General features: G+C 37.3%; 1 protein-coding gene across 4 annotated transcripts in view; it reads left to right on the forward strand.

Annotated features, from left to right (window-relative positions):
• Nucleotides 1-27,287, forward strand: part of anks1b (ankyrin repeat and sterile alpha motif domain containing 1B) — a 202,145-nt gene that overhangs the window by 30,661 nt on the left and 144,197 nt on the right. For all 4 annotated transcript variants that reach the window (XM_017411549.3, XM_017411548.3, XM_017411551.3 and 1 more), the window contains exon 2: nucleotides 25,933-26,013. In XM_017411549.3, coding sequence (XP_017267038.1) covers nucleotides 25,933-26,013 — 81 coding nt within the window. The remainder of the gene's footprint in view (nucleotides 1-25,932; nucleotides 26,014-27,287) is intronic.

Consider the following 27,287-nt stretch of genomic DNA (forward strand, 5'->3'; position numbering starts at 1 on the left):
GTAATATTTTCCGTTGAGGATGACTTGAGCGGGCAATTCAGGCACAGGAGATAAAACAAAACGGTTCGTGAATGAATGATTATTTGTCTAATTGCACAAAAGAGCTGCCAGCTTGAAAGAGCAACGGCAGGAAAACAAAGACTATAGTTGCGATAGACTGTGTTTATGTTTCTGATGATAGTAGAAACTGCTTCGTATGGTGGCTTCTGTTGCTAAACTACAACAGTAGATCATCAAATCCAACTTTGTCATCAAGCAGAGAAGTAAATGAACTGCAGGTGTCTTCTAAAAGACACTGTGGTCTTTTGATTTGTTTTATGGATTTAACAGAAAACTATAGTTCAATCAACTCTTCAGAGTTTGTGTACATACTGTGTTTTTATTTCCTATGAATAAAAATGAATTTGGGAGACAGTTTATTCCCCCAAAGCCTTATGTGCTCTGATAAATCAGTTCCAGTGGCCTGATGGAGTCCTTCTCATTATTCTAAATGAGCTCAACACATGACAAAATCTGAATTATTGTTGAAACATAATTTTTAGAGAGTTGTGTCATCTTTGGACTCAGATATTTGTGTTTGAGATGGACTATACATGACAAGATAGATAATTTACCTTATTGGGGATTTTAGCTGTTGTAGTTTTTCATTAAAATATTTGTTGTTCTATGTTCTGGATCATCACTCAAAAAGTTGTAGTCTGTATTCAATTCTTTTTGTTTGCTTTGTTTGGCGTCTTTCTCTGATTTGAAACTGAACCATTGCATTAAACAGGATGTAAAAATATTTTTACTGCTTAAAAAAGAAAACTATTAAATGTCCATCCATCCATCTATTTTCTGCCACTTATCAGAAGTTGGGTGGTGGGGGCAACAGGTCCTGAAGGAAAACCGTCCGTCTCTTTTTTCCAGCTCCTCCTAGGGGATACCTAAACCTTAAACTGAGTTCTGGGTCCTGCCCTGGGGTCTCCCAGTGGGACATACCCAGAAATCCTCCAAGGGGGAGGCACACAAGTGGCTTCATAAATCCATACCTGATGATCATAAGTGAGGGTTGGAACAAAAACAGACCAGAAAATGAAGAGCTTTGCTTTTCAGCTCAGCCCCTCCTTCACAGTGATAGAGCAGAGTAACATCCTCATTACTGCGGACGATGCCCCGATCTGTCGATCTCCTCTATTCTACTATTGGTCCTGAACAAGACTCTCAGGTACTTAACCTCCTCCGATTGGTGCAAATGCTGACCCCCAACCTGAAGGGGGCATTCCACCTTTTTCTGGTTTATTTCATTGGATGTATTTTTACTTTGCAGATTTCCTAAACCTGTTAAACTGACACCTTCCCTAGAGGAGGGGATGTTTTCAATCTGCTCAGTTTGACTCACGAAAGTACTTACCAAAGATAAGCCCCCGGAAATCTTATTCTAGAGGGTGCTTTTCTGCATCTATATGCACAAACCAAGGCAAATCTCCTCACAACATTATCTCCATGCTCTCTTGCTCTTGCATGCGGTTGTACTCATACTGCACAGCATTTCTGCTGATGAACCTGAAAGACTGATAAAAATAACAAAATTTACATCTCCCAGCCTTCCTGTTGAGCAAACATAAAGCATGATTTTACCTGAACTATTTGTTAATTTTAGAGACTGTTGATTTTTTTTAACACAACTGTAAAATTTTCTTTGCTTTAAAGATCATTTCAGTAATGCTGAAGTAAAACCTCAGCTCCTATTAAAAGCAAGTCATCGATCCAAATTCAAATTTCTCAGCTCAGTTCTTCATTACACTTCATCTCACCTGCCTTCCTGCTCTCTGTCACTTTATCATCTGTGGCCTCACACATCTGTTTGGTGGCGATAACTGCTGCCCCCGTCAACTAGGAGCAGACGAACGCCACGGGGACTTTAAATCTTACACACTCACACATGCTCTGGACCAGCTACACAGATGCAATTAAATTACAAAACTTGCTTCCTGGGCTGATGATTATAGGATTGGTAAATGCTTGCCTGCTCAATGGACGCCTGCCAGAGCTGGCAAGTTAGTCAGCATGTCAACCAGCGAGTGGGAGACGACTGCAACGAGAGATACCAGTTTGATTTTGTAGCATCACAGCCAAACATCACCCACTTCCGTTTGTTCTTCCCCCCCATACTTTTCAACCTACAGCTCAAGATTTTTCAAGCAAAGAGAGTTCAGCACAGAAACATCATAAAATTCCTGTTTTAGCAAATCTACATTTTGGATTGAAACCGAGGAATAATGTAAATCTCCACATATTAGAACACTGAGCCACTTGGTGTTCTTTTTAAGCGATACCATCCATCTTCACAATTTTCACTCATGTGCTGAGTCACTTATTCCAGGACTTTAGTGTGTGTGTGTGTGTGTGTGTGTGTTAGAGTGCAGGCTGATGAATGTGTATTTGTACCCTTGTGTTTGCGTGCTCAAATGTTTTGTGTGTATCTCATTCTTTTTGTCTGAAAGGTCTTTGGCATCGGCTGAGACTTCCTGGCCAGTTTTAAACTTGGCAAATAGTCAGACTGGACTGTCTGCTCCGTTTCCCAGACAACCACTGGCAGTGAAAATGAGGGGTCAGAGGATGGGGCAGGATGGGGCAGAGGGGTTTCTGTGTGTGTGTTGATGTAAAAAGACTCGATGACGAAGCAATTCTGCATTAGGCTAAATATGGTAAAGATTCTCATGGTGATTGCTTGTGGTTGTAGCTCATAAAAGGACTGGAAAAAGGAACCCTGTTGTGCCAATTTGTTTGTGAATAGCTTAAAAGACGCCATCTTAAGCCTAGATTTAACTAGTCGATGGAAATGTATGTTTTTGTTGGTCTCAACAAACCCCATGGCAAGGTTAAATCCAACCGTTTGTTTGGACATCACTCTACTTTTTGACCTTTTTTATCCCTTGAAGTTTGTTCCTGTCAGTACTAGCACTATTTATTACTAATCCATGGTTTCGATAATATACTGTAAGCACAACTGGAAGTTAAATCAAAAATGAATTCTCAGAATTGCTGGACATTGTTGATATTAGTAAAACCCATTTCAACAAAAGCAGTAAATGCAGTTTGTTTAAATAACTTAATTTGAGCTTACCAGACTTGCACACATGCAGGGTTTGCATGTTTATGAGAGAACTGGTATCAAGCTACAAAAGAGGATTGTAAAGGTTACCTGATTCTTATCAATTCCCGGCCATTGAATCAAACTCATATTGAATCGAATCAGATCGACATGAATGGCTGAATCGTATCTGTTTTTGCTGCTCGTTTATCGAGGTGCACATCCCTACTACAAACAGTGATGATGGTGTGTGTGGCCATCTGTCTGAAAGATTTAAAAGTGTGAACAATCTGCAAGAGATCCATTTTCTATTTACTCAAAAGCAACTTTGAAAACATATTGTACACAAAAATAACACTTTAGGGACAAGTTGGCAAGCCTAAAACCTTGATTTTTTATTAAACATGATCTGAAACTGTCAAGCTGAGCTACAGGTGTCAGAAACAATAAGAAAAGTCAACTTGTTAAAAAGGAAAAACTAGTATCTTTATGTTTCTGCTACAGAATTAAAGCTACCAACACATTTTCCCTCAAGTCAGTTGTTCTTTTTCTGAGTTTGATTGAACACGTAACCTCTAAAAATTAAATGAGCTGAAAATAATGAGAGATTAAAAGTAAGTGCATAATTATAGAGTACATGAATCATGTTGCTGAGCGTGTTGGTGTGCATGGTTGTATACTTTCTCTGTAACCAGGTGTTGGGTTACATCCGACTGCCTCCCTGGAATGGTGACATTGCAGTTTTCTGTGCATCCAAGTGTCCTTTTGTGAGTCAGGCCACTGGTCACTTCATGTACCCTGAAGCTGTAAAGCAGAGGCACCAAAACCCTTTCTCTTTCATGAACACACACACACTTTCCCTCATGCATTTCTGCACCATGTTACACTTCTCTCAAGGCAGCACGTTCCACATTTTAGTCGCCTTTTATACAGCAAACCAAAAGGAATCCAACACATGCAGCCGAGCTTTGCGATCAGGGACACGTGCTGCGAGTGGAGCTGTATCATGTGACGTTGAATGCCACTCTGACCTTCCCTCAGCATGACACATTGATGTTGGCATGCTGGAGCCAAAATGTGATGGTCTGAACAGTGGGTTTTTGATTTGGCATGTGCCTCAAATCCCAACACAATCATATTCTTGTCATCAGAAATGTGTGTTCTGCAGGAGCTTTGTACTGTGCAATCTGAAAATTATTACGTACTGACTCAACTCAGTCTAAATGTTAAAAAAAAAAAAGTTTAGTATGATTTATATTTCAAATACACTATCTAATATTAGAGTTACATTCTTATTCAGAGACAGCACATACAGCCAGGGATTCACTGGAAATAAAAGAAAAAAAAAATCAAAATTTTTAGGTTTGTGCTAGAACATGTTTGACATGTTATTTTTAAAGCTTATGTTTTTCTTTACATTTTTGAAAAACAAAAACAGAAGACATTTAAAATAAAACAAATGGGGCAAAAAGGTTCAATATGTTTGTTAATCAAGCAAACAACCCTGTTTTACAGAATACGGACAAATATATGTGAAACATTTGCTTTCAGTGTCTGGAGTGGAAGTACACAAATGTATATAAATAGAAACATTAAATATACATTACATTATCATTACCTCTAAAAGAAAAAAAAAAAGAGGTTGAACTCTTGATTCTACCATCACCATGTTTCACTAAAAGAAAAAAAGGTTCCTGCAATGAAATGTACTGTTTTACTTTTTCACATATAACATACACTAAATAATTTGAGATTTGGCTCTTTTTATGACCTGTCAAAGCTTCACATTAACTTCTTTTGGTCTGGTCCTTGATGATTGATCACTCTTAAGGAGGATAAAAAATGTCTTGGACTTTCTTTTCGAGATCTTCAGAAATCTGTGTATTTTTATGATGCAATTCTATAGATATGTTAAGACCTGATAAATTATTGTTTATGTAAAACAAGCACTCACTGACTGTTCATGTCCTTGACTGAACACTCCTAACACTTAATTTCATCTTGAAATCAAAGGCTAATACAAGAGATTCTTGTAATTTTGCCCCTTGCAGATATATACTCGTACCATGTACTTGGATGTTTTTCCCATGCGGAATAAATGACTACCTGTAGGTTCAGTAGTTTTGTTTAAGATTTATTTGTCTACTGCTGAAACATGTTAGGATTTGAAGATGTGTAAATCTATATTTTTGGACAAATATATTAGAGTCCACAAAGTTTTTTTTTAATGAAAACTGTAAATGATAAAGGGATCAGTGTCACAGCAACAGACAAGTTCAAAATTAAAAGCATTAAAAACAACAAATGGTAACAAACAAAAGACAAACCAATGAGTACAAATTAAGATGGCAGGATATACCTAATTTACATATTTATACTGTACATATGTCTACTGTTCTACATAACCTGTTACAGTAATTGTGTGCAGGTATAAGTTAATGTTTATCTGTTAGACAGTGTTTAATGATAAATGATGAGAATCTCTGTGGTTTCCAGTCCAGAAACTGACATTGTTCAGCTGTTGTATTGTGAATCATGCAGCCTCTCGACAAATAGCGATGTTGGTTGGTGGTTTTTTAGTGATATATTTATCTAATTTACGCAACTGCTGGGACAAGTCTGACCCACAATGTTATCTTGATAACCTGGAAGTGATTAGGTAGAGTGCTGTTTGAAAGGAATCTGCTGCCAAGACTTTGACATATTGTTAGTTTCTTAAGTGTATTTAGCTTAGCTGTCCCACATCAGTCATTGCTGACTGTCTGGAGCTATGCAAGCAGATGCTTAAAGATCAGACTTCCTTAATAAATCTGTGCTTCTTGCTTTTATTCCTGCTTCGAGTGTTTCCTTCAGTCTCTGGCCTTCTCCTGTGCTGCATATGAAGTAGGTCGAACTGTACGTTCTGTGAACGTACTGTACAAAGCTTTCCATGTGTGAATGCATTTTTCATGACCTCACTGTGTATGTGTTAAGAGATTGGTGTGTTTCTGTGTGGAGGAAGGATGTCTTAGCTGGAAATAACTCTGGGTGTTTTGGCTCTTCTGTTGTTTAATTGAAAGGGCAGCAAGAGAAGGGAATGAATAGGGGAGCGTTGGAGGGCCTGCAGGGCGACGCACAAAATCCAGTGGGAGGATGATGGTGGGAATCAAATGAGAAAGGAAGTGAGAAGAGGATGAGCAGTGGGTAACCTTACAGAGAGAGAGAGAGAGGAATGGAGGGAAATCCTCATACCTGCAGTCTACCTGATTAGAAGAATGTTTTTTTTGTTAAGACTTCTTATCTGCATTGTGTAGCTCGCACTACAACTGGCAGTCTTATCCTCATTAGACAGAAAAATAAGTAAGAAATCTGAGTGTTGGCTAATTAGAGAAACTCTCAGTATGTGATGACCCTTTAAAAACTTTAGCTTGACATTTTAGCATGAGAATAAACTCAAATAGTGCCTTCAGGGTAGACTCGGGCTCTGCAGACAGAAAGTTAAGTAGAAATATGACTAGAATTTAGTTATAGTTGTGGTGATTCAGAATTTTTGTGCATTAATTGGGATAATTAATACACATAATTTGGACTAAAGCACATGTAAATAAATGAACTATTTAAATCTTAAATACTCCAGTCTTTGTCAAAGTGGGTGCAGTTTGCATTTGCAAAACATAACAAACTCAGTTTTGCTGTAATGTTGAATAGGGCCTAGATTGTAGTTTTCATCCACATCTTATTTTGCCTTGAAATGGATTTGGTACCAACAGCAACATTTTAGAAATTAAAGCACAAACATCTTATAGGCAACAAAGAATATCCAGGTGAAAGGCTGATTAATAAAAGTAATCTATTTTATTCTAACTTTCTGAAAGAGGTGGGATGCTTTTCTGATTCTACGGAGCTTATAAACCTGTGATAGCTGGAGCTCAGCTTTTCAGGTGTCATTTGTAAAACTCCGAAAAAAGAATAAATCAGGATGTTTCTTTTTTGAAAGTCTGACAAGTAGAAAGAAAAAACTAAGGTTAATCAGTCAATTTAAAACATTCAGTGCCCTAACTTAAAATTAAAGTAGTGAATTATTGCGAAACTCCGAATAGTGATTTTTAATTGATTTAATTCTTTTTCCTCTCATAAACTGTTTAGGATTTTTGTTCATATGGATGTACATTAACAGATGGACAACCTACCAACAAAACAAACAAACAAAACTAACTTATCTGCCAACAACAGCAAAAAAACAACTAAAAATGATCTGTGAACCTCCGTTTTTTTAAAACAAATGTGCCGATAACTTAAACCTAAAATGCATTTCTTAGGGTTGCAGTTAATGTTGATAAAAGTTAAAAAATGTCCAAAAGTAGCTTTTCTTTTTTTTCTTTGCACTTTGGAACAGCTCACAAGCTTAAAATGCTGCCGGAGAGCACATTGTAATCAAGGGTGGGGTGGGGAGGCTGAACTGACTCAATTGGACCTTTGTCTTTCAGCATATTTAAGTTAAAATTAGCCTGTTTATGTGATTTTCAGCATTCCTACAGGCATAAACACAACCCCATGACAGGGGGAGATGTCTCGGAGCAGAGCTGTGGGGTGAAACTAATCAGGGCTAACTGTAACCAGTTTTCTGCAGATGGATGGTTTATTGTTGTTTATTCAATATGAGCTCCTTGTTGTTGTGACGCAAACCAGAATAATGACTTTCATATTCTTATGATTGTCTTGAGATTCATATTAAAATGTTCACTATTAAAGTCTCTTTTGAGGGCAGTTTTGCTTAAATATTTCAGATAATGTGGCTTCTGATAAGATGGATAATGAAAAGGTAAATATTGAGTAAAATATTGATCATCGGTACAGTGTCTGTCTTTAAATGTCATTAAATAAAAAAAAATTCCAGATTTTGCATATTTACTTTAAGTCAATTGATTTAAATCCTTAAAAAAAACTGTCACGCATATATCTTTTGGTTATTTTTATTTAATTCCAGTCTGTAAGTCTTTATACTCTGCAAACTTCCTCCACTTGAAGCTTCAAGCTACATAAAGCTCTAATACGTGGTAGGAAGTTGCTGATAAGACGTGAAAATAATTGTTGATGAGGAGTAAATTTGATGAGAGGTGGTTAGTTGGAAATATTACAGATTTTGAAAGGAAGTGGCAAATGTGAGGCCAACCAGTTCCTGCGTACTCTGAGGTATTTACTGCAGATTAGTCAGAGTGCAGCATGTTATTGAGCCTGTATTATTAGCACATAATTTCAGTTGAGCATCATCGTGGGACTTTCCCACGCTGCCCTCCTAACTCAGGCCAAGTGAGCTCTTCCCACAACATATCTGGGTCTGCGTTTGTGAGTACGGGAGAGATATTTTAAAAAAAAAAGAAGAAGAAAAAAGGCGATTAGACATGCAAATTTAAGAATATCTTTAAATGGAGTCAAACATGTTTGGTTGAGTTTCAGCATTTGAGACGGAGTTGGTGACTGCTGAGCTCATTAAAGACGTTAACAGCCTGCTCGCTTTGATTCAGAGTGCCTTTTAAACCTTGTACATCTCCTTTTATCAGGATCTACTGAAGCACAGGGACTCATATTGACATGATTCATAGCGTAATCTGATCCTTCTTGCTTCATCTCTTTGTCTCCATGTCTTTCTTACATAACTGTCTGCAAAGATGCACTCAGATTCAACGCAGGGTTTCTTTTTGTGAGCCTTTAAACACTTCCTTGATTTGTGTACTTAAGTGTTGAAATTACCCATTTATGTTGCAGAAAGTTTAGGAGCCCTAGATGATAAGTATTTTACAGCATACGCTTTGGCCTTTTATATTCCGGCCCTGCCATGTATTTATAGTATGTGTAAAAACTGCAGGGCTGTTTGCATATATAATAACACAGTGTGTTCAATCTGAGTGTGTGCTGTCTCCAATCTGCCTCAGTGTGGCTCGTGTAGATTTATGTGTCGGTCTGTAATTGCCCCTAGTTTGTCTGCCTCTTTTTTTTTGCCTCCAGAAGCATCTTTGGGCCCTGTAAGTGAGGAGATTTGTAATGACGGGGCAGGCAGGCCGAGGGTTGCATGTGTGCGCACGTTCATCACCTCGTGTGTGTGGCTGTGTGAGACTCCAAAGTGATCATTATGACTGGGCTGTGTCCTTGTTTTTATTCTTTAAACGACCCTGAAAACACTAAATTACACTGCGCTTTGTTCCAGCATTGTGTCTGTGAACGAGGGACTTGGGGATTACAAGAAGCTTTGTGTGAATTAGAGCAGAGCCATTTGTTTCCTCTTTTTCAGGTTCATGCATTTGCCTGTGGGTTATGACTCAGGAGAGTTCAACTGAATGAAACGAGTCATCCAGTCACAAAATAAATGTCTCCCACTGCACACCTGTGGCTTTTAATTCACAGATTTGCCTGTTTTTTTGCTTCCGTTTTGAGTTTGGTGCAATTTTTGAGAATCTGTTCTCTTGAAAACAGCTGACAAAGCTTGGAGTATTTCAAATTAGGTTAATCACTTTCAAATGCTTCAAAACCACCAAAATCCAGTTAGTGATTTGTCAAAAAAAACGGTTACAGTTGCAGACAAATATGCTGGTACCCCCTCAGCTCATCGACACAATGCTGCGTTTCTCTTTTAGTGATTCAGTTAAAGGCAATTATCTAATGTATATCTGCATGTCTTTAGTATCTAATAGAATAAACACAAAATTATGAAAATTATCTTAAAAAGATATGTCAACATAGTACGGACAGATTTGTTGGTATTCTTAAAAAGACTCCATCTTTGCGTTATAGTTATATTTCAAACTAAGCGTTTGACCTTGATTTATATAAGTGGCTTCAAGCTTTTTATCAGCCATTCAGCCTATTTAAAGAAGAAAAACATGCCATTGGTGGTTTGGTGGCATGTCTGGGGAGCTCAAAAGGAAGACTATAGATTTCCATGTCAAAGGTAAAATCTACAAGACCATCTTCAAGCAGCTTCATGTTCCTCTGACTACAGTTGTGTATATTATTAAGAAGTATAAGGTTCATAGAACTACAGCCAACCGCCCATAATGTTGACGCTAGAGGATTTGTGACACCAGTTTGATCAGACATGCAGATGGTACAAAAAGAGCCAAGAAAACAATCCAAAACTCTTCAAGGCTGAACTCCAGCCAAAAATAGCATTCGACTACTCTTAAATGGCTCAGGTCCTAATCCTGTTGATCGTCTATAGAAAGATCTGAAACTTGAAGCATGAAAACACCATCACTGAAGGACATCATCCTTCAAACCTGACACAGCTTGAGCAGTTCACTCAGAAAGAGTGGGCTAAACTACCCGGGGTCACTTGTTGGCAGTGACTGCTGCAAAATATTAAACTAAGGGTGCCATGTTTTTGTCCATGCCATTTTAATTAGTTGAAATTTTGAGTCCGTAATCGAAAGGAAAGCCTGACTTGTGTTAAATATGAAATGAACAATAAGGGATGCCATTTAACATTTGTCAGTTCAGGTTATTTCAGAGAGTTGTCTGTAGTCCAGATGATGTAGCCGTAATACGATGAATGTCCGACTACAGATAACAAATAATGGAAGCACGGGAATATTTTAAAATGTAAGCATTTCAGTAAAGTAGGAGGCTGATCAATAACAGCTGTTTGGGCTGACCTGTGCTCGAGTTACTGATTCCTGGATGAACCTCTTCATATTTTTGTTTGATCTCAAAAACAGAAGGGAGAGAGAGGGAAAACACTTCACATGGACAAATGCAGGAAATGACAAATAGCATCATATGCTATGAGTTCAATATTTCAGCAGCTAAGACATATTTTTAGGATAATTTGTTTAGAAAGAGCACTCCATACGGCCTCTAAGCTCCAGAGGTAACAATACTGGAAGTTTATTTACTTTAGGCACAAATAAGGATACGTTAATTACTTTAAGTGCAATAAATGAGTCTGTTTATGTAACTGGAAATTATCTTTATTATCTTTATTACTTCATTTTATTTTATGGACTTGTAATGAATAAAACATACCTCCAAACAATAGTTTACCTGCTTGGTTGTTCATTACATTAGCTTTTAATATTTATAATTAATTCTCAAAGTACCATGTTTACCTTGACTAATGTGAAACTGTCTGCATATTCATATTGTATAAATGACAATGACACCAAAAGCATCCAGAAAATCCAGGAATTGTTGAAGAAAAAGGAAACGAGTATTTATCTCTCCGAGCCGGGAGAGTTTTCAACCCTCTGGTGCATTTTCGGGTTTGCAGACAAGCTTGGAAGAGCTATTTTGATAAATCTGATAAATAACGCCAGCCAGAGAGGCTCATGTTTTAAATACCTTCTTGTGGCGGGTAATTGCATGCAGCTGTGTGTGAACACAACTTGGCAGTGGACGTTTTAATTTGTGTGTGAGCTCTTTTTTTTTTTTGCTGTTTGTGTGATTGGTGAGGAGGGAAAGACTTAGAGCTGAGATGGGGAAACTCGTGAATGTATGATTTAGTTAAGTTAGAGGGCAAAAGATGAAGGAGAAGTAAGAGGTTGTGATGGAATCAGATGGATTGTAGAAGTCTGTGTCTGCAGGGCAAAATGGTATTTACAAGGAAATTAGGTTAAAGTAATGAGCTGTCGCTATCAGTGAGGTAACAAGACTGATGGGTGGACTGAAAATGTGTTGGCTGTGCCTTCTGGGAGAGGTCGCTTCAACTCAGACCTGAACGTACCACTTCTCTGTGAGCTTTCACTTCTTTAAATTCTCTGTGAAGCAACTAACAACCAGCTATCTATGATTCAATGTCCCAAAGACAAAAACCACACATATCTCCATTCTCCCCCTTAATATCGATAGTTGTGTTAAAATGAGCCAAGAAAGGGTTAGCTTAGCTTAACAAAAAGGTGTGAAAAACAGCTACTGTGACTCTAAAATATATATATTTTCAAGCATGTTTAAAATGTATGTTCACTACTTTACACTGTTTCATATCGCTGAAATATATCTTTGTTTTTTTCTTCTCCAAAACCGATGCCTTGTAGCCAGATATCTAACTCAGATTTTAAGTTGTGCTGTTCTGTGCAGCACTTTGCCAACAAAAACCATAAATATACCAAACCAGCAGCAAGCGAATGATTTCCCAGTTTAATTTCATGGATCATTCATGTTTCATATTATCAAATTACTGGAACCAAAGATCATCTTTAACCAAACCTTGTTTGATTGTTTAAATATGGTTCTGCTCTGAAAATAAATGCTACAACAGCTATAACGTTAACCAACGTTCATTGTCAGTAATGTATTTTACTCATAAAAAAATACTCCTTTTAGAGTGTAATAAAATGTTTAAGGTCTTCTCATAAAGTGGCCATAAATCTGTTGAATTATGGATTTGTTTTCAGTTTTTTTCCGGTTTGAATTGCTGAAATTATTGGCTTCAAATCATTTTTATTTATATTTACTCCCATTTTTAAGCGCTTAGTAGTATTACTTAACAGAAACAACCGTTGTTCCCTCTTCGTCTTGAGATTTGTGCTCTGCTTGCCTCCAACATTATTGCCTCATCTGAAGATTGTTATTGATCTGTACATTTAATTCCTCACAGGAAACATGAGCATAATTGCAGCATTTTATAATTTATTGCCAGAAAGCAAAAAAGGAAGGTGGCAGTGTTTGACATTTTTGCTTGCTTTACATTTTTACTATAAAACCACACAACTTTTCTGTTCTGTAAGTCTTAGCTCTGTTTCACAGACATTTTAACTTGCTTGTAGATTAAAGGTGATAGAAACTACAGTTATTGCTGCTATATAGTCTAATCTCTAATGAGTCAGAGTTAGTTTTAATATATTCCACTAAATGGGCCTCAACACTTGCATCACAGTAGTAAGATCTGTACACCATAAAACTTAAATTTGTTATAACCATCTACTCATAATAAATTTGGATTTGGCTGAATATTAAACAAGGTGTGATTCAGGATTAGATTTACTATAAAAATCAAGAAAACGAATCAAAATAAATCAAAAGTTGATTTATGAGCATTTTTCTTTTTCTGAAAATGCAGGATTTAAGTTGGAAAACATGCTTATTCTTGTGTACCTTTGTAAATATATGTGTATATATATTTATGTATATACGTGTGTGTGCATATTGGTTCTTGCAGTATATGTTGTGAATAACCCTCAGGTAGTACCACTTGGAATTTGTTTTTCTAAAGCTAAACAAAAATCAACTTTTTCTAACCTGCATTTTTACATCATACAGACCGTTCAGTGCCCATGTTGATTGTTTTCTCCACCATGCTTACATGTTACTCTGCAATTATTTCAAATTGTATTTCCTCATCTTATGGCACTTCATGATGTTGAAGACCATATCTGCACAGCCGCTTCACTTTTCACCTGCAGAGTCGTGCAGCAGCAGATGTGTGATCCTGCAGTCTGAGCAGCGTAAATAAGATGCAACATTCCTGCTGAAAGGTCTGTCACGTTCCGTCCAGATCGACACAGACTCGGCTGTCCCGCATGCCAGAACATCACATCCTTCAGCCCAGTGTGTTTAGGTGAAAGAAAAAAGGGGCATAAATAGGTCATCAGCTTAAGTGTTGAACATAGAGGAGCTCTGGGTATTGCCTATTAATTCATCCCATGATACGTGTATGGCAGGTTGGTTGCCATGGTTACACACTCACAAGGACAATTGAGCAGATGTCATGCTTCTGGCTTTTTTTCTTTTTCATTTTTGCAGGCCTTTATGGAGGTACCAAGTCCAATCAGATGTTTACTACTGTCTTTCAATAGTAAATATATAGTGTTAAAGGTGCTTGTTGCAAGGTATGAAATCAAATCAATTATCCTGAACTATATAGGTGCAGTTTGAAACATTTACTCCAGTAGTTTTCCACATGTATTGATATGCAGTTCTGAAATGTGGGTTTGCACTCAACGTAAACAAAGCACTCTGCTGAATCTTTTGAAAACCACATGGAAGCTTGAGCCACACAATTAACCTACATTAGGCTGGCTGTAGTCTGTGTAGGTAAATAAATACAGTGAGTGAGTTTACAGTTTGACCCGTTTTCTGTCACTTTGGCTGTTTCTGCAGGTAAACAAACATGTCTTAGTTGGCATTCATTCACAGGTTTGTTTACAAATGTTTACTTTAAGGTCAAATGACTAAAACTGGTCCATAACGCTGGGGGCCATTCATTCTGGTTTGTTAGCAGGTTGTGAATCCCCAGCCTAGAAAGAAGAATATTTATGTCCTTGCATAAGTCTTTTGTATGACTATGAATTGCTGTAACTATGAGGAAATTAATGTCAACTTCTTTTAACCCAACAGTCTTTATGCTCATCTACAAACAAACTGCAGATATAAATCAATTCTTTAATTTTCTTGATGTTAAAACTCTATCTTTACGTATGAGTTTTCAAGCATTTTTTTTTCGTAATGTCAGCGGACGTTTGTAGATCTGGTTCCTCGTTGTTTAGAAATTTGGAGAGCTGCACGTGAAAGAGAGAGAGAAACACGGGGATGTCTCTGGGTTAACCAAAGCCTTTAAGGAGTCCTTATATAGCCATCGCTCTCTGCTTCTGCTCTGATGTTGTATGAACACACACCCTCACACAGACGTGAGCGAAAACACCACCTTCCAGGGATATCTGCCGAGCTCTAATCAACACAGCAGGGTTTAAAACCGTTCCACAGACACTAAACAGGAACAATAATGTTTAGATTGAAACTAAACCATTTGTTTTCGTAATGCATCTCTGAAAGTTGTGCTTTAATTTTAACGCCCTCCCTGCTTTTTATCATTGCGTCTCCTCCACTGATGTTGTTTTATCATGATTTCCACTGCGCCTGCATGGCTAATTTCCTCCTGACAGGGTGGATAATGAAGATGGAGTTATTGTTATCAAGAGCAGATCAAACACAATACGGTTGGTAAACAACGGTCCTCAGGCTGACAAGTGCGAAGGCCCTGTTTGTGTCATGTATTTTCAAAATGAGATTTGGCAGGGGAAATGAAAATGACTAAAAGGTTTGTGACACAGATTAAAACTTCAACTTCAGGAAATGTCTGTGTTTATTGCAACTTTGTGCAATTTTGTAATTTTTTTTAAGTTCTAAAATGTCCGAATCAATTATATTTAGCTCTTTAATTGGGAAGATTTGCTGCCGTTTTGTCATGTTTTATAAAGACTATCTTGGAGAGTTGTCATTTCTTGGTGGTGGGTGACACAGTTTCAGATCTGCTAAGTAGGAGTGGTGTAAATCTTGTAAACACTGTATGTGTGGTTGAATATGCTTGGATAGTTGCACCGATTACAATTAGATTCTGTGTTTTCTGGAGAGTGCAGTGGAGACTTGGACAGGACTTAAACAAAGTTAACTTTCTCCTTAATTAGTATTTACTTAATGTCTGTCTTTGGGGAAGATATTTAGCTTGTTTTATCATTGTGCTACTCTTTCATTAGTATACTATAGAATGAGAGAAATGGCCTGATTCACATTTACTTTCCTTAAAAGCAGCTTCTGACAGTTTCATGTTTTTTTTTCCCCCCTCACTGACATCAGTTCAGTCGTCTGGCTGCTTTCCTAAACACACTCAACATAAAAGACTCGGGGAAACATTTACAAGTTTTTCCAACAGTTACTTCAGTAGTAAACTATCATATTGTTTCAGAATGTCTAAAAGTAATGCAGCTAAAGGAATAAATGAGTTTGGTGTGATTCTGAAGACGTTGGATGGAGTTCTTTGACATAGAGCTGCAGTATAAATGCATCGACTCCCTCAGTCCACTGTATAGATCGTTTATCCCCTTCGGACAGAAATCCAGAGCGGACGTTTTTCCTCCCTGATGCTACCGATCTGCTAAATTGATGCTTGGCCAGATGGATTTGTGGCTGGCTGTGGTTAAGTGGAGATCTAAGGCTTTCTGTCACTTACTTACTGTGAGGAAGATTACCTTAGGAAGACACACATGCACGTACACACACTTAAAGACTGACCAGATTGGGACTGATTGGAAAAGCTGCCGTGTAAATCAATAGTTGAGCTTTTTTTTTTTTTTTTTTTCAAGCTCCTTTTTTATTTTTTTCTGAATAATTTAAAAGGACGAGATTTGGTTTTCCGACTTTATGCTTAATCAATATTACATGGGTTGTTTTTGTAATAACAAAACAAACAGCATTTTAAAAACCCACTAAGTGGTTCCCTTGATGACTAACAGTTTGTTCAAGTAGAAGCATAAAGAATTTCAGCTTTTATAGTTACTCACACGAGGCGGCTTACATCATAACTGTGCAGTGTTGAATCAGGTTTCTGCTAGGGCAAAAGGTTAAAAATTAAGCCTGCAGGTCTGTGGAGGTCTCGAATTGTCCAGCCAAACTCCTGTAAGAAAATGTCTAAATTTAGAAGGTGATAAGTGTGGTTTTCATAAAAGCTCACAGCTCATTCTTGTGCAGGTTTAAAAAAACAACCAAAACGTTGGTTGTGTATTCAGACAGGCTTGTGCAGAGTGTTGGAAGTCATCTGAGGGCAGAGGGATGTTTCCATCTCTATTTAAGGAAGTTGAGAGACAATCTGACATATTGTTTAAAACCTGGAAGAGGATGAAAAAATCACATTTAGCTCTTTTAGATAAAAGCACCACCAGGCTTTTCTAACTCTGACTGTATTTTTTATTTTTAATGTTCTCTTCTGTGCTTTGGTGTTCCTCTTGCCTTGTTGTTGGATTTACCTCCTACATAGTGTCAAATAAAATTAAGATGTAAGTTTTATTATTTCCAAATCACTTCAGTACTTATCTCGCTGAATACATTTTATTTTAAATAATATGCATGTTGATACTGATGTTAGATGAATTAATAACACTTAAAATAATGCATTTATTTTAAGTGTTCCCCTTTTTATACAACCTTCTTGCTCATGATGAACCTTTGTCAGCACTTCCCCTAAAACCTGTAGATGTGCAGCAATCAGTGACTTATCTCTTGTTCTCATCACTGCGAATTCCAGTAAAACTAATGAATTAACTTAACACAGCATCTCTGTTTATTCATGTTTAACTCACCTCTTCTCTCTTATCCCTCTTAAACCCTCCTTGTTGTTCAACAGTGATGAGACTGTAAAAGATAAATAAGTTTTGGAATGGCCTTTTGACCTACTGATGCTGTCAGGTGAGATTTGATGTAGTTGATGTAAGTTTACCCACCACGCAGTATGGATCAGCAAACTTTCAGATGTTCTCTACTCATTTACCACATCGTTCAAATAAAGTGTCTCCCACAGAGACCGTGATAACGTTTTATCAAAAATTGAGCTTTTCTATGAGCTGCTTGCAGAGCTTCGAATTAGATGGTGTAGCGTGGACTGAAAATCTGTTACCAGAATTTACCAAATCTTTCAGCAGCTGTGGCTTTTTATTTGTAAACACAAAACTAGATTAAAATCAATATGTTTTGTCACCTTTCTAATTTCAACTCATTTCTCATTTGTCTGAATGCTCCCATGCCTCAGTTACAGTAATATTTTATAACAGGAAGAAGTCATTTTAGAAAACACAACTTATCCTCTTTAGTTTATCAATGTTGGCTTCTAAAAATCATGAAGGCTGTCCACAACATACAGGTTTAGTTATTTATTTTTATCTACTGTAGTTATGTTTTGCAGTAGACTTGATTTGCAACTTGGATGGAGTTGAATGAACAAGTTTTAAAGGGTGGAAGCTGCTGTCGTGCCAAAAATCCTGAGACATACCAGGCAATTAGAGTAATGAGCTCAACAAATGAGGGATTTGCCAACATTAAGGAGGATGTGATTCGACAGAATAGATGGGCCTCTCCTCTAGCCCGCAGTGTGCTAAATTAACATTTGCTACTAGAAAATGTTATTTTGTATGTTGTATATTATGGTATTTTGTGTCAGCTCTCTACTTATTGACAGTTTTGTGACCACAAGTTCCAAGTGAGTGCTGTTTTTTCTTCTCGTCTCTGTATCAAACTTGCCATGGCTTTATTTGTCACTTGCTATAATTGGTGCAGAAATGGAGCAGTAGAAGGTGAGAGAGACAGAGGAAACACCTCTTTGTGTGAAAGCAGAGCAGGTTTGCCTGTAGACGTGTGAATGGGATTTTCTTCATGCTGATGTGGGAATATGCTGTGAAACTGAAGTGGTTGTCATTCTGTAGGTAATACCTTGGAAAATCCCCGGTCTGCATGTTTTTATGGTACTACAGGAATGTTTTAAGTGTGTGGGTTTGTGATCAATCAGTGATTCACATCGGGTTATTACTAATGTCATTAATTACTAAATACTCTTTGATGTTTCCAGTTAAATGTGTAATTGCATTATATTAAATAGTTACACTAGTTACACAAAATACATTTTCTCTAAGGTTTTTAAAGGTGCATTCCACTAAAGATCGGTTTACCTATGGGGATAATTAGAAACTAGGTCAGTAACTAAATTAGTTTTAATTAAATGTTTTTGGTTCCTTCTATATCACTTATCCAAATTTTCCCAGTTTTAAAAAAATAATGTAAATGCTTCTAATACCTTCTTTAAATTTTGGGTAGTTTTGTCTGAGTTTGTGGCAGAAAATCATTAAGAAATTTGAAATAATGTAAAAATAGTATATAAATGTAGTTCTTACAGTCCTGAAGGTCCTGTGGTAGCTGAAGCTGGTGTTTCACTGGACTGTTGGAGAATAGTTGATGAATCCAAATGCAAGAAAACAGGCAAAAATTGAGTTGTAATCTCACAGAAGGATGAGTGTTTGCGACCGAGTGACCAGCGTTTTAAGCAGGTAGTTTTTGCAAATCACAGCCCATTTTTGTGTGCGCAACTTGCAAAATTGTATTTTAGTCCGTAAACATTCTTTTGTTGCCCACATCATACCCTTCTCAGCTCCCTTTGCGTCCACTTTGGCAGCTGTCCACCACATTTCCAATTTACTCTACTAGTGTACAGTTTAGAAATGAAGATAAGCAGATTTGGATCATTTTAAAAAAATCATTGATCATCAGCAAGGCTTTTAGACTTGAACATTCAGGCTGTAGTCTCTGAAGTTTTCTTTTCAAGGAGCGCTCCCATGAAGGTGTCAAAACACTTGCTTCAGCACTCTAATCTTTCCAGAAACTTCCTGTGACAATTCTATTTTGAGAGACGATTTGTTACACAAATTTTTTTGAACACGTCCAAAATTCAAGCAACGAAAGTGCAAGCCTCTGCGGCTCATGCAAGAAAACTGAGAGCCCTGTTTGCTGTTTGCAGACTGGTCAACAACAGTTGCAGGCCAGTGAGATACTATCTCAAGGTTCAGTTTGTGGCGTAACTGCTTGATCGTCTGAGGCCTGTTGAGGCGGATGCACACTTGCTTGTATTCATCTGGTGTTTGGTTCAGCTAAACCACAGCGTTTGACTCAGGGGTTTCAGTTCTACACCTCAGTCTAATAAGTGTCCATAATATGCTGGTTTATCCACTGTCTGTTCATAGGTTTGATTTTTGTGTCCTTGTCATTCTTGAGGCACAAATCAGCGAATCCTCTTGGATTGGTAGAAATTACAAAAATTACACTCAGGATGGGCGGATCACCATTTGGACCACAAAGCTCCTGACTGACAGGTCTCACATCAGTTCAATATCTAATTTGGTCAACAAGAAGTGTTATTTCTCCCCCATTATTGGGCTTACACTGTTGATGATAATGCTGGTATAATAAATGCCAGGAGCTCGACAATCCCCCAGAAAGTGAGTCTGTTATTTAAACTCAATTCTCTCTGATTAAGGCGTGTGAGACTGCCAGTTGTAAAACTCAGCTGTAAATCCACTGAGCACAGCTTCAGTAACAGCTATAGTGTGGATTCTTCAACTGGTCTTTTCTCAATCAACAAACATTCCTTTAAAAATTTAAATTAGAAACCAGAGTTTTGCATGGTTAATTCATCTGACTAGCCTAAAGATGGCCTCCAATTAGCATACTATGCTAACAACTACTAATTTTCACTTCTGGAAATCAAAGCTAGTTTTAGCACTGCTGTTCCCGTTAGACCCCACTTCGTCACAGTCAAACTTCACAGTTCATTGCTACACACAAACTCGAATTTAAGCCTATATGTTCTGTGGAAAATATTCGCAATCGTAACCAATAATTGGGCTATTTCTCAAAGAAATACATAATTGGTATGGTTGATTTAAATGCCAGAAATATTCTGAGACCATCGCAGTGTGTAGATACTGTTGGGGAAAACTTATGTATACGTAAGGCACATTAATAACTCCTTAAGTGGCTGAACTGTCACGAAAGTAAGCAAATATAGCTGATTCTGCTGTCTTTATTTATGTAGTACCTCCTCCTGCTGCCGTTTTGTATTCACTGCAGATTTGTGTGTGCATTTTTACCTCTTCAGATGCAAGCACATTTGTTAGCATTAGGTGGATAAGCCGAGAAAAGAAATGAGAGGAAAAATCAAAAGGGAAATAAGGTTGATTCAGTGTTCGTTCTTCAGTATGTAATTGCACTTTCGAGAGTTTCCTCACACTCCGCTCCATAATTGCCTCTCTGCTGCTGAGCTGATCTCACATGAAAACACACACAGAGTTACATAAGCCTTATCCAGACCTGCACACCTGCACGGGACATCAGAGTGTGACGAAAAATACTCATGCCCCGAAGCGCCATGGAGGCAGGACTGTCTGTGTGAGTCAGGCTTTCAACATCAAAGGCCATTTCTAAAGAAAAGTGCATGTTTGTCTGTGTGTGTGTTTAAAAAATTTTTTTTTTACATCAGATTGTACTTTTGCAATCGTGCTCTTATAATCAGCAGGTATCTCTTCTGCTTCTTGCTCAAAACAGGATATGAAGCAAGCCCACTTCCTGTCTGGCTTTATCAGTTTTGATAGCGAATGTGCCTCACCCCATATTGGTTCCTCTTTGATTTCCCGTGAAGTTATTGCTGTTGTCGAGTCCTCGGTTCCTTCCTACGCCTTTTTGATTTTCATTTCATTCGACTGCGAGACTTTCAACGAGCTCACAAATTCCTTGAACTTACCTTTTTCTTTCCACCAAGCAGAACCCAGAACTACAAAGGTTTTCCCAGTTTCTTCCCTCCTTGTCTTTTGGTGTTGCCTGAACTCCACTGCAACACAACGCCAGATTTATTATCCGTCACGAGACCCAGGAAATAAAAGCTTTCTCAAATGCCAAATGGAACATTTGTAACAGAATAAAACATTTTGTACCACTTTAAAGCCACTACAGGTCTTACTTTGAAGAGACTGATAATAAATGACACTTCTGAGGACTAATGGAGTACATTTAGCACCTGCTTGCTGATTTTTGAACTGCCTGAGATAAATTTGTTTTCCAAAACGAGATTCATCTTGTGTGGCTTTATTAAAAGCAATCTCTATAAAATGGGTTGAGCTTTGTGGTTTTCCAACATGTCTGTGCAGTGCTCCAGTATGGGCAAGGAGAAAGTGTCAGAGTGTAACTGAAGAAGGGTTCAAACAGAGGGCAGCATTGCTCTGCCTGCTGGGGCGACTCTCATGACCTCTTTACCTTTCAGAGATTTATTGAAAATGAGAGTTTGAACCTCAGCAAGGAAAGATTGAGTAAGAGGTATTTGATACGGGAGAAACACTTGACTTGTGTTGCAGGATGCTGAGACAGAAACAAACCAATAATAGACGATTGCAGTAGCTGCACGAATTCAAACGCGTCTTCCCTCGCAGGTTAATTAGGCAGGGCGACGTCTGCAGATTCGGCTAATCCAACAAGCCTCTGCAGCAACTCTCCTCTGGTATCTCATCTCACTTTTCTTTTTTAATTCTATTGAAACTCTGCTGGATGTGTTTATGCTTCCCATGACAACAATAAAAAGGCGCCAGGGCATCAAAGTCGATGAGGAAGATGTCAGAGCGAGAACATGGAGGAGCAGAAAACCAGTTTCATTAGGAAGTGATTCACAAAGTTATTTGTAGTATATGTGTAGTATTTTCTATGTACAACCTCTTTTTTTTATACTTATTTGGAAATCTGGAACTGCAGGGAACAGACATTTGCAGTTGTGGTCACATGTTTACATACACAAATCATGGGCTTGAATTATTTATTTTGAAGCTTTTATTCTTTTTTTTAAATTGTTGCTTCTCCAGGGTGGAGTGATTTTCCAACAAACATTTTCAATGATTTAAAAAAATAAAAAATGAGTGTACAAGTTTGAATTTGTTGTGGATTTCTAATCTACCCATGGTCTAAATTATACATAGAAATATTCCAACATTTGTTTAAATGTCCTTTAGCAAGTTGAATCTGGACCACATGCTTTTTGTTTCCATCAACATGATTCTGGTTGAATACTTGGAGACCACTTTTGGTTGAGTTCAATTCATCTGGTTAGTTTTTCTGGCACAAAACTGTCCTTTAAGCATAGTTTACAATCTTTCAGTAAGGTTGAGGTCTGGGTTTTGGAAAGGCCATTCCAGAAGCTGAATGTTAGCCTTAGCCTGATTTTTTTTTTTTTTTTTGTGTGTGTGTTTGGGATAATTGTACCATTAGAACACCTAAGTATGTCCACGTTTCAATCATCTAGCTCAGTTGTTCTCAATCTTTTTCCAGTTACATAGCCACTGTGAAATAGTGTTTCAGCTGAGGAGCCCCTAACCAGCACAAAGTATTTGGTTTGGAAAAAAACAAGTGAAATACAGTGCTGAGCCATCAGTGACTGATTTATTAATTAAACTTTGGAACTAATAAACATTAAATAATTAACTCAAAGTGACACTTTTTTAAAATAAAAAATTGTTCTCAACTGAAACCATGAAAAATATTTATAAGTATCTTTTCACAAAAACTAAATCACAACAAATTTTTTTTTAAATACAAAGGTTTCTTTTACACTTGTCTGTTAGTGTTTCCATCAGCATTGCTGCTGCGTTTTAATATTATCATCTTATTTTATTGAAAGATTTGATATATATTTTAAATTACGCATAGATGCTGTTTTTTAATAGACTCAGAATTTCAGGAGTACACTTCCCTTCATTTGAGAATTGGTGATCTAGCTGTTTGTTTGAGGTGAAGAAGAATTTTGAGGCAGACCTCCTTTTTCAATGTTCCATCCAATTTCTGAAATGCCTTAGTACCATAGCATGATGCTACCACCACCATGCTTGACAGCTGATACAGTATTCAATGTTTTGAAAGGCTCACCTTGTTTCCTGCAAACATACCTCCTGCCACTGTGGTCAAATAGTTCAATCTTTCTTGCATCTGATCATAATTTTGTCTTTCTCCCAATAATAAATGGCTTCTCAATTTAAGAAAACACAAATTTCATGGTCAGCACTCTGTTTAATTATCTAAAACTTGACTGTGAACAGCAGTTTCCTGTTCAATTGGACTTGACCTCAGTTGTTCCTGAACATCTGAGCAAAATTTTCTTTCATCACCCTCAGATGAAAGACAGGTTAGTACTGATCAGTCTAAAAAGTCAAAAAAATCTTTTTTTTATGCTGCTAAAGAGCTCTAGTTTTGTTTCCAGTTCCAAAATAAGCTACCCCTAAAATACTGCATCTGTACTAACCCAATGCTTGTATGGAAACTGTTGGAAACATTGTTAAACACAACACCTTGTTGGGGTTTGGCCTTTACAGCAATATTTACAGACAGGAAAATCAGTTTCACACCCACCCTAACAAACACACGTATGTCTGTGCAACAACTTTGGTCTGACTGCGGTCTTTGTTTGTTAATAGTGTGTGTGTGAGGGTGAGGGAGAGTTGGAGTCTTGAGGTTTAGTGGCATTTGATAAATTGTTGCATAGGCTGGTTGTTTAAAGGAAACACTTCTGGTAAACAAGTGTGTGGGTGTTCAAGGCCTGGTTTGTTCATCTCCGATACAGAGAACAGTGTAGTGGTATAACCAGAACAAACCTGTTTCCAAATAGTTTTTTTCCTGTTTAAAGCATTAAAAACTAAATAGACCATTGATTTAAACTGCGTTCTTGTGCAGCTTGGACTTTTTTACTTACGATGCTCTGTCGTCTGTTTTTTTATCTTTTAAACAGATCACACAAACATGCATTCATTAAGTGCAAACACACCACCTTAGGCTCATTATTTTTTTTCTGAATGTTGTTAATTGAAGTCTTGATATCCTTTATGACCTTTAGAAATTGTTCAACAGTAATGGGTTGGAAACAAAAAGTGTAAATTTTAGAGGTTTGTGATTCCAGTGGAATCTCAGTCCTCAGATGTGTCTGTCTGCCTTCCTCACATTTTTACCTCCGGTCTGCTGTCCTCCTCCCCCCCCTTTCCTGCTCTCTGAGTCTGCTCTTTTTAACAACCAGTCCTCCTGGTTGTGTGCTGTAGGTCGGCGCTGAAAGGGGTCAGCAGAGCATCATTGATCGATACAAACACCCAGAATCCCTGAAACAAGCTCTCTGTGTTCTCTGGCTGACAGATCTCTCTGCTGCCTGTTTCGTGTTCCCTCTCGTTTGTCTGTCTTCTAATGAAAGTTCATCCATTACTGATTATGACATTTTGACTAAAAAAAACAAGGTTTTAGTCCTGAATAAACCAAACAATGGATTGATAGCACTTCCACCTCAGAAAGAAGACTTTTGCTGCTGCCATCTTTACTGAAAATCAAACTAATTATTTCTCCAGTTTATGAGCTTTTCTGTATCCTTTTGATTTAAAATCCATCACTGTGGTGGGGAAGTGTGTAGCTTTAAACCTGAAGCCATGATGTTTCATACTGTATATAGTTTATTGCAGAAAAACTATAAAACTTCTAATTAAGACCATTTTTAAAGAATTACAAGTCTGGCTCCCTGGAAGCAAAAAGTTAAAAAAATTGGAGCTAGTTTGATTCTCTTCAATAGGAAAACTCAAATCTACCCTCAAACTTGGGCTAAATTTGTGTTTAAAAATTTATGCTGTGCAGTTTTAAATCCTAAAATGACTTTTGGACTCCTGATTGTTTTTATAACTTGTTTTACCATCAAACTGAAACTAATTCACTGCTGCTTAAGCCTTTTAAACAGAGTAGAATGTTTTTCTGTGTCTGCAACCACTCTTTAGACATTTTTCAATTTGGCTTTAGTTGTTTTCATTGCATAAATCCTTGGCCTTGATCACTGTGTGGATGTCTGTCAAACTCGATGAACGGCTCACTGCTTAACCCTTTACAACCTGCTTCAGCTGCAGTCATTCAAAGGACAAAATTTCCTTTTAAAAGTCAGAATTTGTCAGTGAAACAGAGCAGAAGTCAAATTCATATTCATTTAATAAAATGAAACCTATAAAAATATTCCTTTTGAAGAGGATTAAGTTGGAGGAAGAATTTCATGTTTCCAGTCTTTTAAATGAAATGCGTGGTCATTTTTATGAGCATTTCCTGAATTTAATTTCCTCTATTTACCCACATTCACCAGAAATTGAACTTTAGTAAATAGTTTTGTAATTTTCTGACAGAGAAAAAAAAGAACAATCAGGATGAAGAAGTATGTTGTGGGCAATTAAATTCAAAACGTAAAGCTTTGCCTAAAATGTAAATAAAAGCACACATTTGCATTGTGTGTTACTGTAGGAAGTTTTTTGTTTTCAACCCAGTAGTTGTTCAGGATGGATTTTATTTCATTCTTTCTTCTCTTTTATGGACTTGAAGGTTATATGAAAAAAAGAGGTCATATAATTAGGTCTGTAGAAAAAGCTTCTGTTCATATTTGTATAAACTGTATGTGTGTGTCTGTTTCATGCTCGCAGGTTATGTTGTTCTTGTTCAGAGAAGTTTTAGGAAAGACGTGAAACTGTCTAACATGCGGCCAGACAAACGTTACTTTAATAAATCAGTAATTGTGCCATATCTCTGTCCCACAGCATTTGGAAGGGCCTGAATGTGAACTGCACAGACAGCTCCGGATACACACCCTTACATCATGCTGCTCTCAACGGACACAGGTAAAACTGCAAACTGTGGATTGTCTGGATTTTCATTACTTATAAGTCCAACTTTTATGCTTTAAAACTGATTTCTTAAATTTTTTGTTATGTGTGGATACAGCAGTAAGCAGCATTTTGAATCATTCAATTAAAAAGGGTTATTAGGTTGTTAAAATTAAATGAATTCTTCCATCGTGCCATCTGCTTTTTACAGATATTTGTTCTGTTTAATTGGTGCTACCAGTAATCTTTATATTTTGGACCTGTGTTTTCAGTTTATTATTAGACAAATACTGATGATTAGGCATTTCTATACTTCTGGAAGTGTATTTTAGCCACAAAAGTAAACTGTAGTCCGTTAATTAGTAAATTTTCTTTAGTGTCATAAACCTTTTGGTGAAATAAAATGTTCAAGCATTTATTTTGCCATAGTTTCTTTTTGAAAAGGAGCCACACAATTATTACTATCCACTTTATAACAAGTTTGAACAAAAGTGTTTGCAAATGAAGAGGAAAAAAAGGGGCTGCAAATACAGTATTTGCAAAAAAATATTGCTTAATGTTTAGTTTACATCTGCACGGTAGACTATTTCACCCTGCAAGGACTTTGAGTTAGGTACAGGCCTCACTGCTTCTGCAGCTTGGCAGAACTGAAGGATTAGTTCTGTGTTTTGGGGGCAATTATGTGGATTTCCTCCTTGAGATCAACTGAGGAAGGAGGGGAGGAGTGGTGGAGCCCAAAATGAAGCCTCTGAGTTAAAATTAGGCTGCCAGAAAAAGCTGCAAAGGAGTTATTTCACATTTAGGTGGGAAAATGAAAAATAAAGTGGCAATTAAGATAAAGAGGAAACAAGGCTGGACTATAGTTGTTCTCAGAGCTGTCATTCTAGCTAGAAAAGTTATTTTGGGAGGCATTATTTCAGTTGTATGTAATTGTGTGAATGCTTTTAAGCATTCACACCATTGTTTTCCTGTTTCTCTTTCTTATCTATTATCTATTATTATTCTTTCCCTATTCCGTACGTTTTTTGGCACCTATCTCCTTCCAAAATTTTTCAGATATTTCAACCGTTCATATATCAAAACGTTCAGCTCATTCGTGCCATGTGGGCTATGACTTTTGGTATTGGTGCAATTTCGGCTCTTTCGGATATTTAGCTTTTTCTGCCATTTTTTTCTCATTGAAAATGAATGGAGCTGTGTTCAACTCTTTGAAATTCTGCTTTTTTCTTTCGGTTTCAGCATTTTCTGCTAATATTACTTCTGCTAATGCAAATTCAGCTATAGTTTCA

The sequence above is a fragment of the Kryptolebias marmoratus genome, linkage group LG18 (genome assembly GCF_001649575.2).
Source record: "Kryptolebias marmoratus isolate JLee-2015 linkage group LG18, ASM164957v2, whole genome shotgun sequence".
Taxonomy (NCBI): Eukaryota; Metazoa; Chordata; class Actinopteri; order Cyprinodontiformes; family Rivulidae; genus Kryptolebias; species Kryptolebias marmoratus.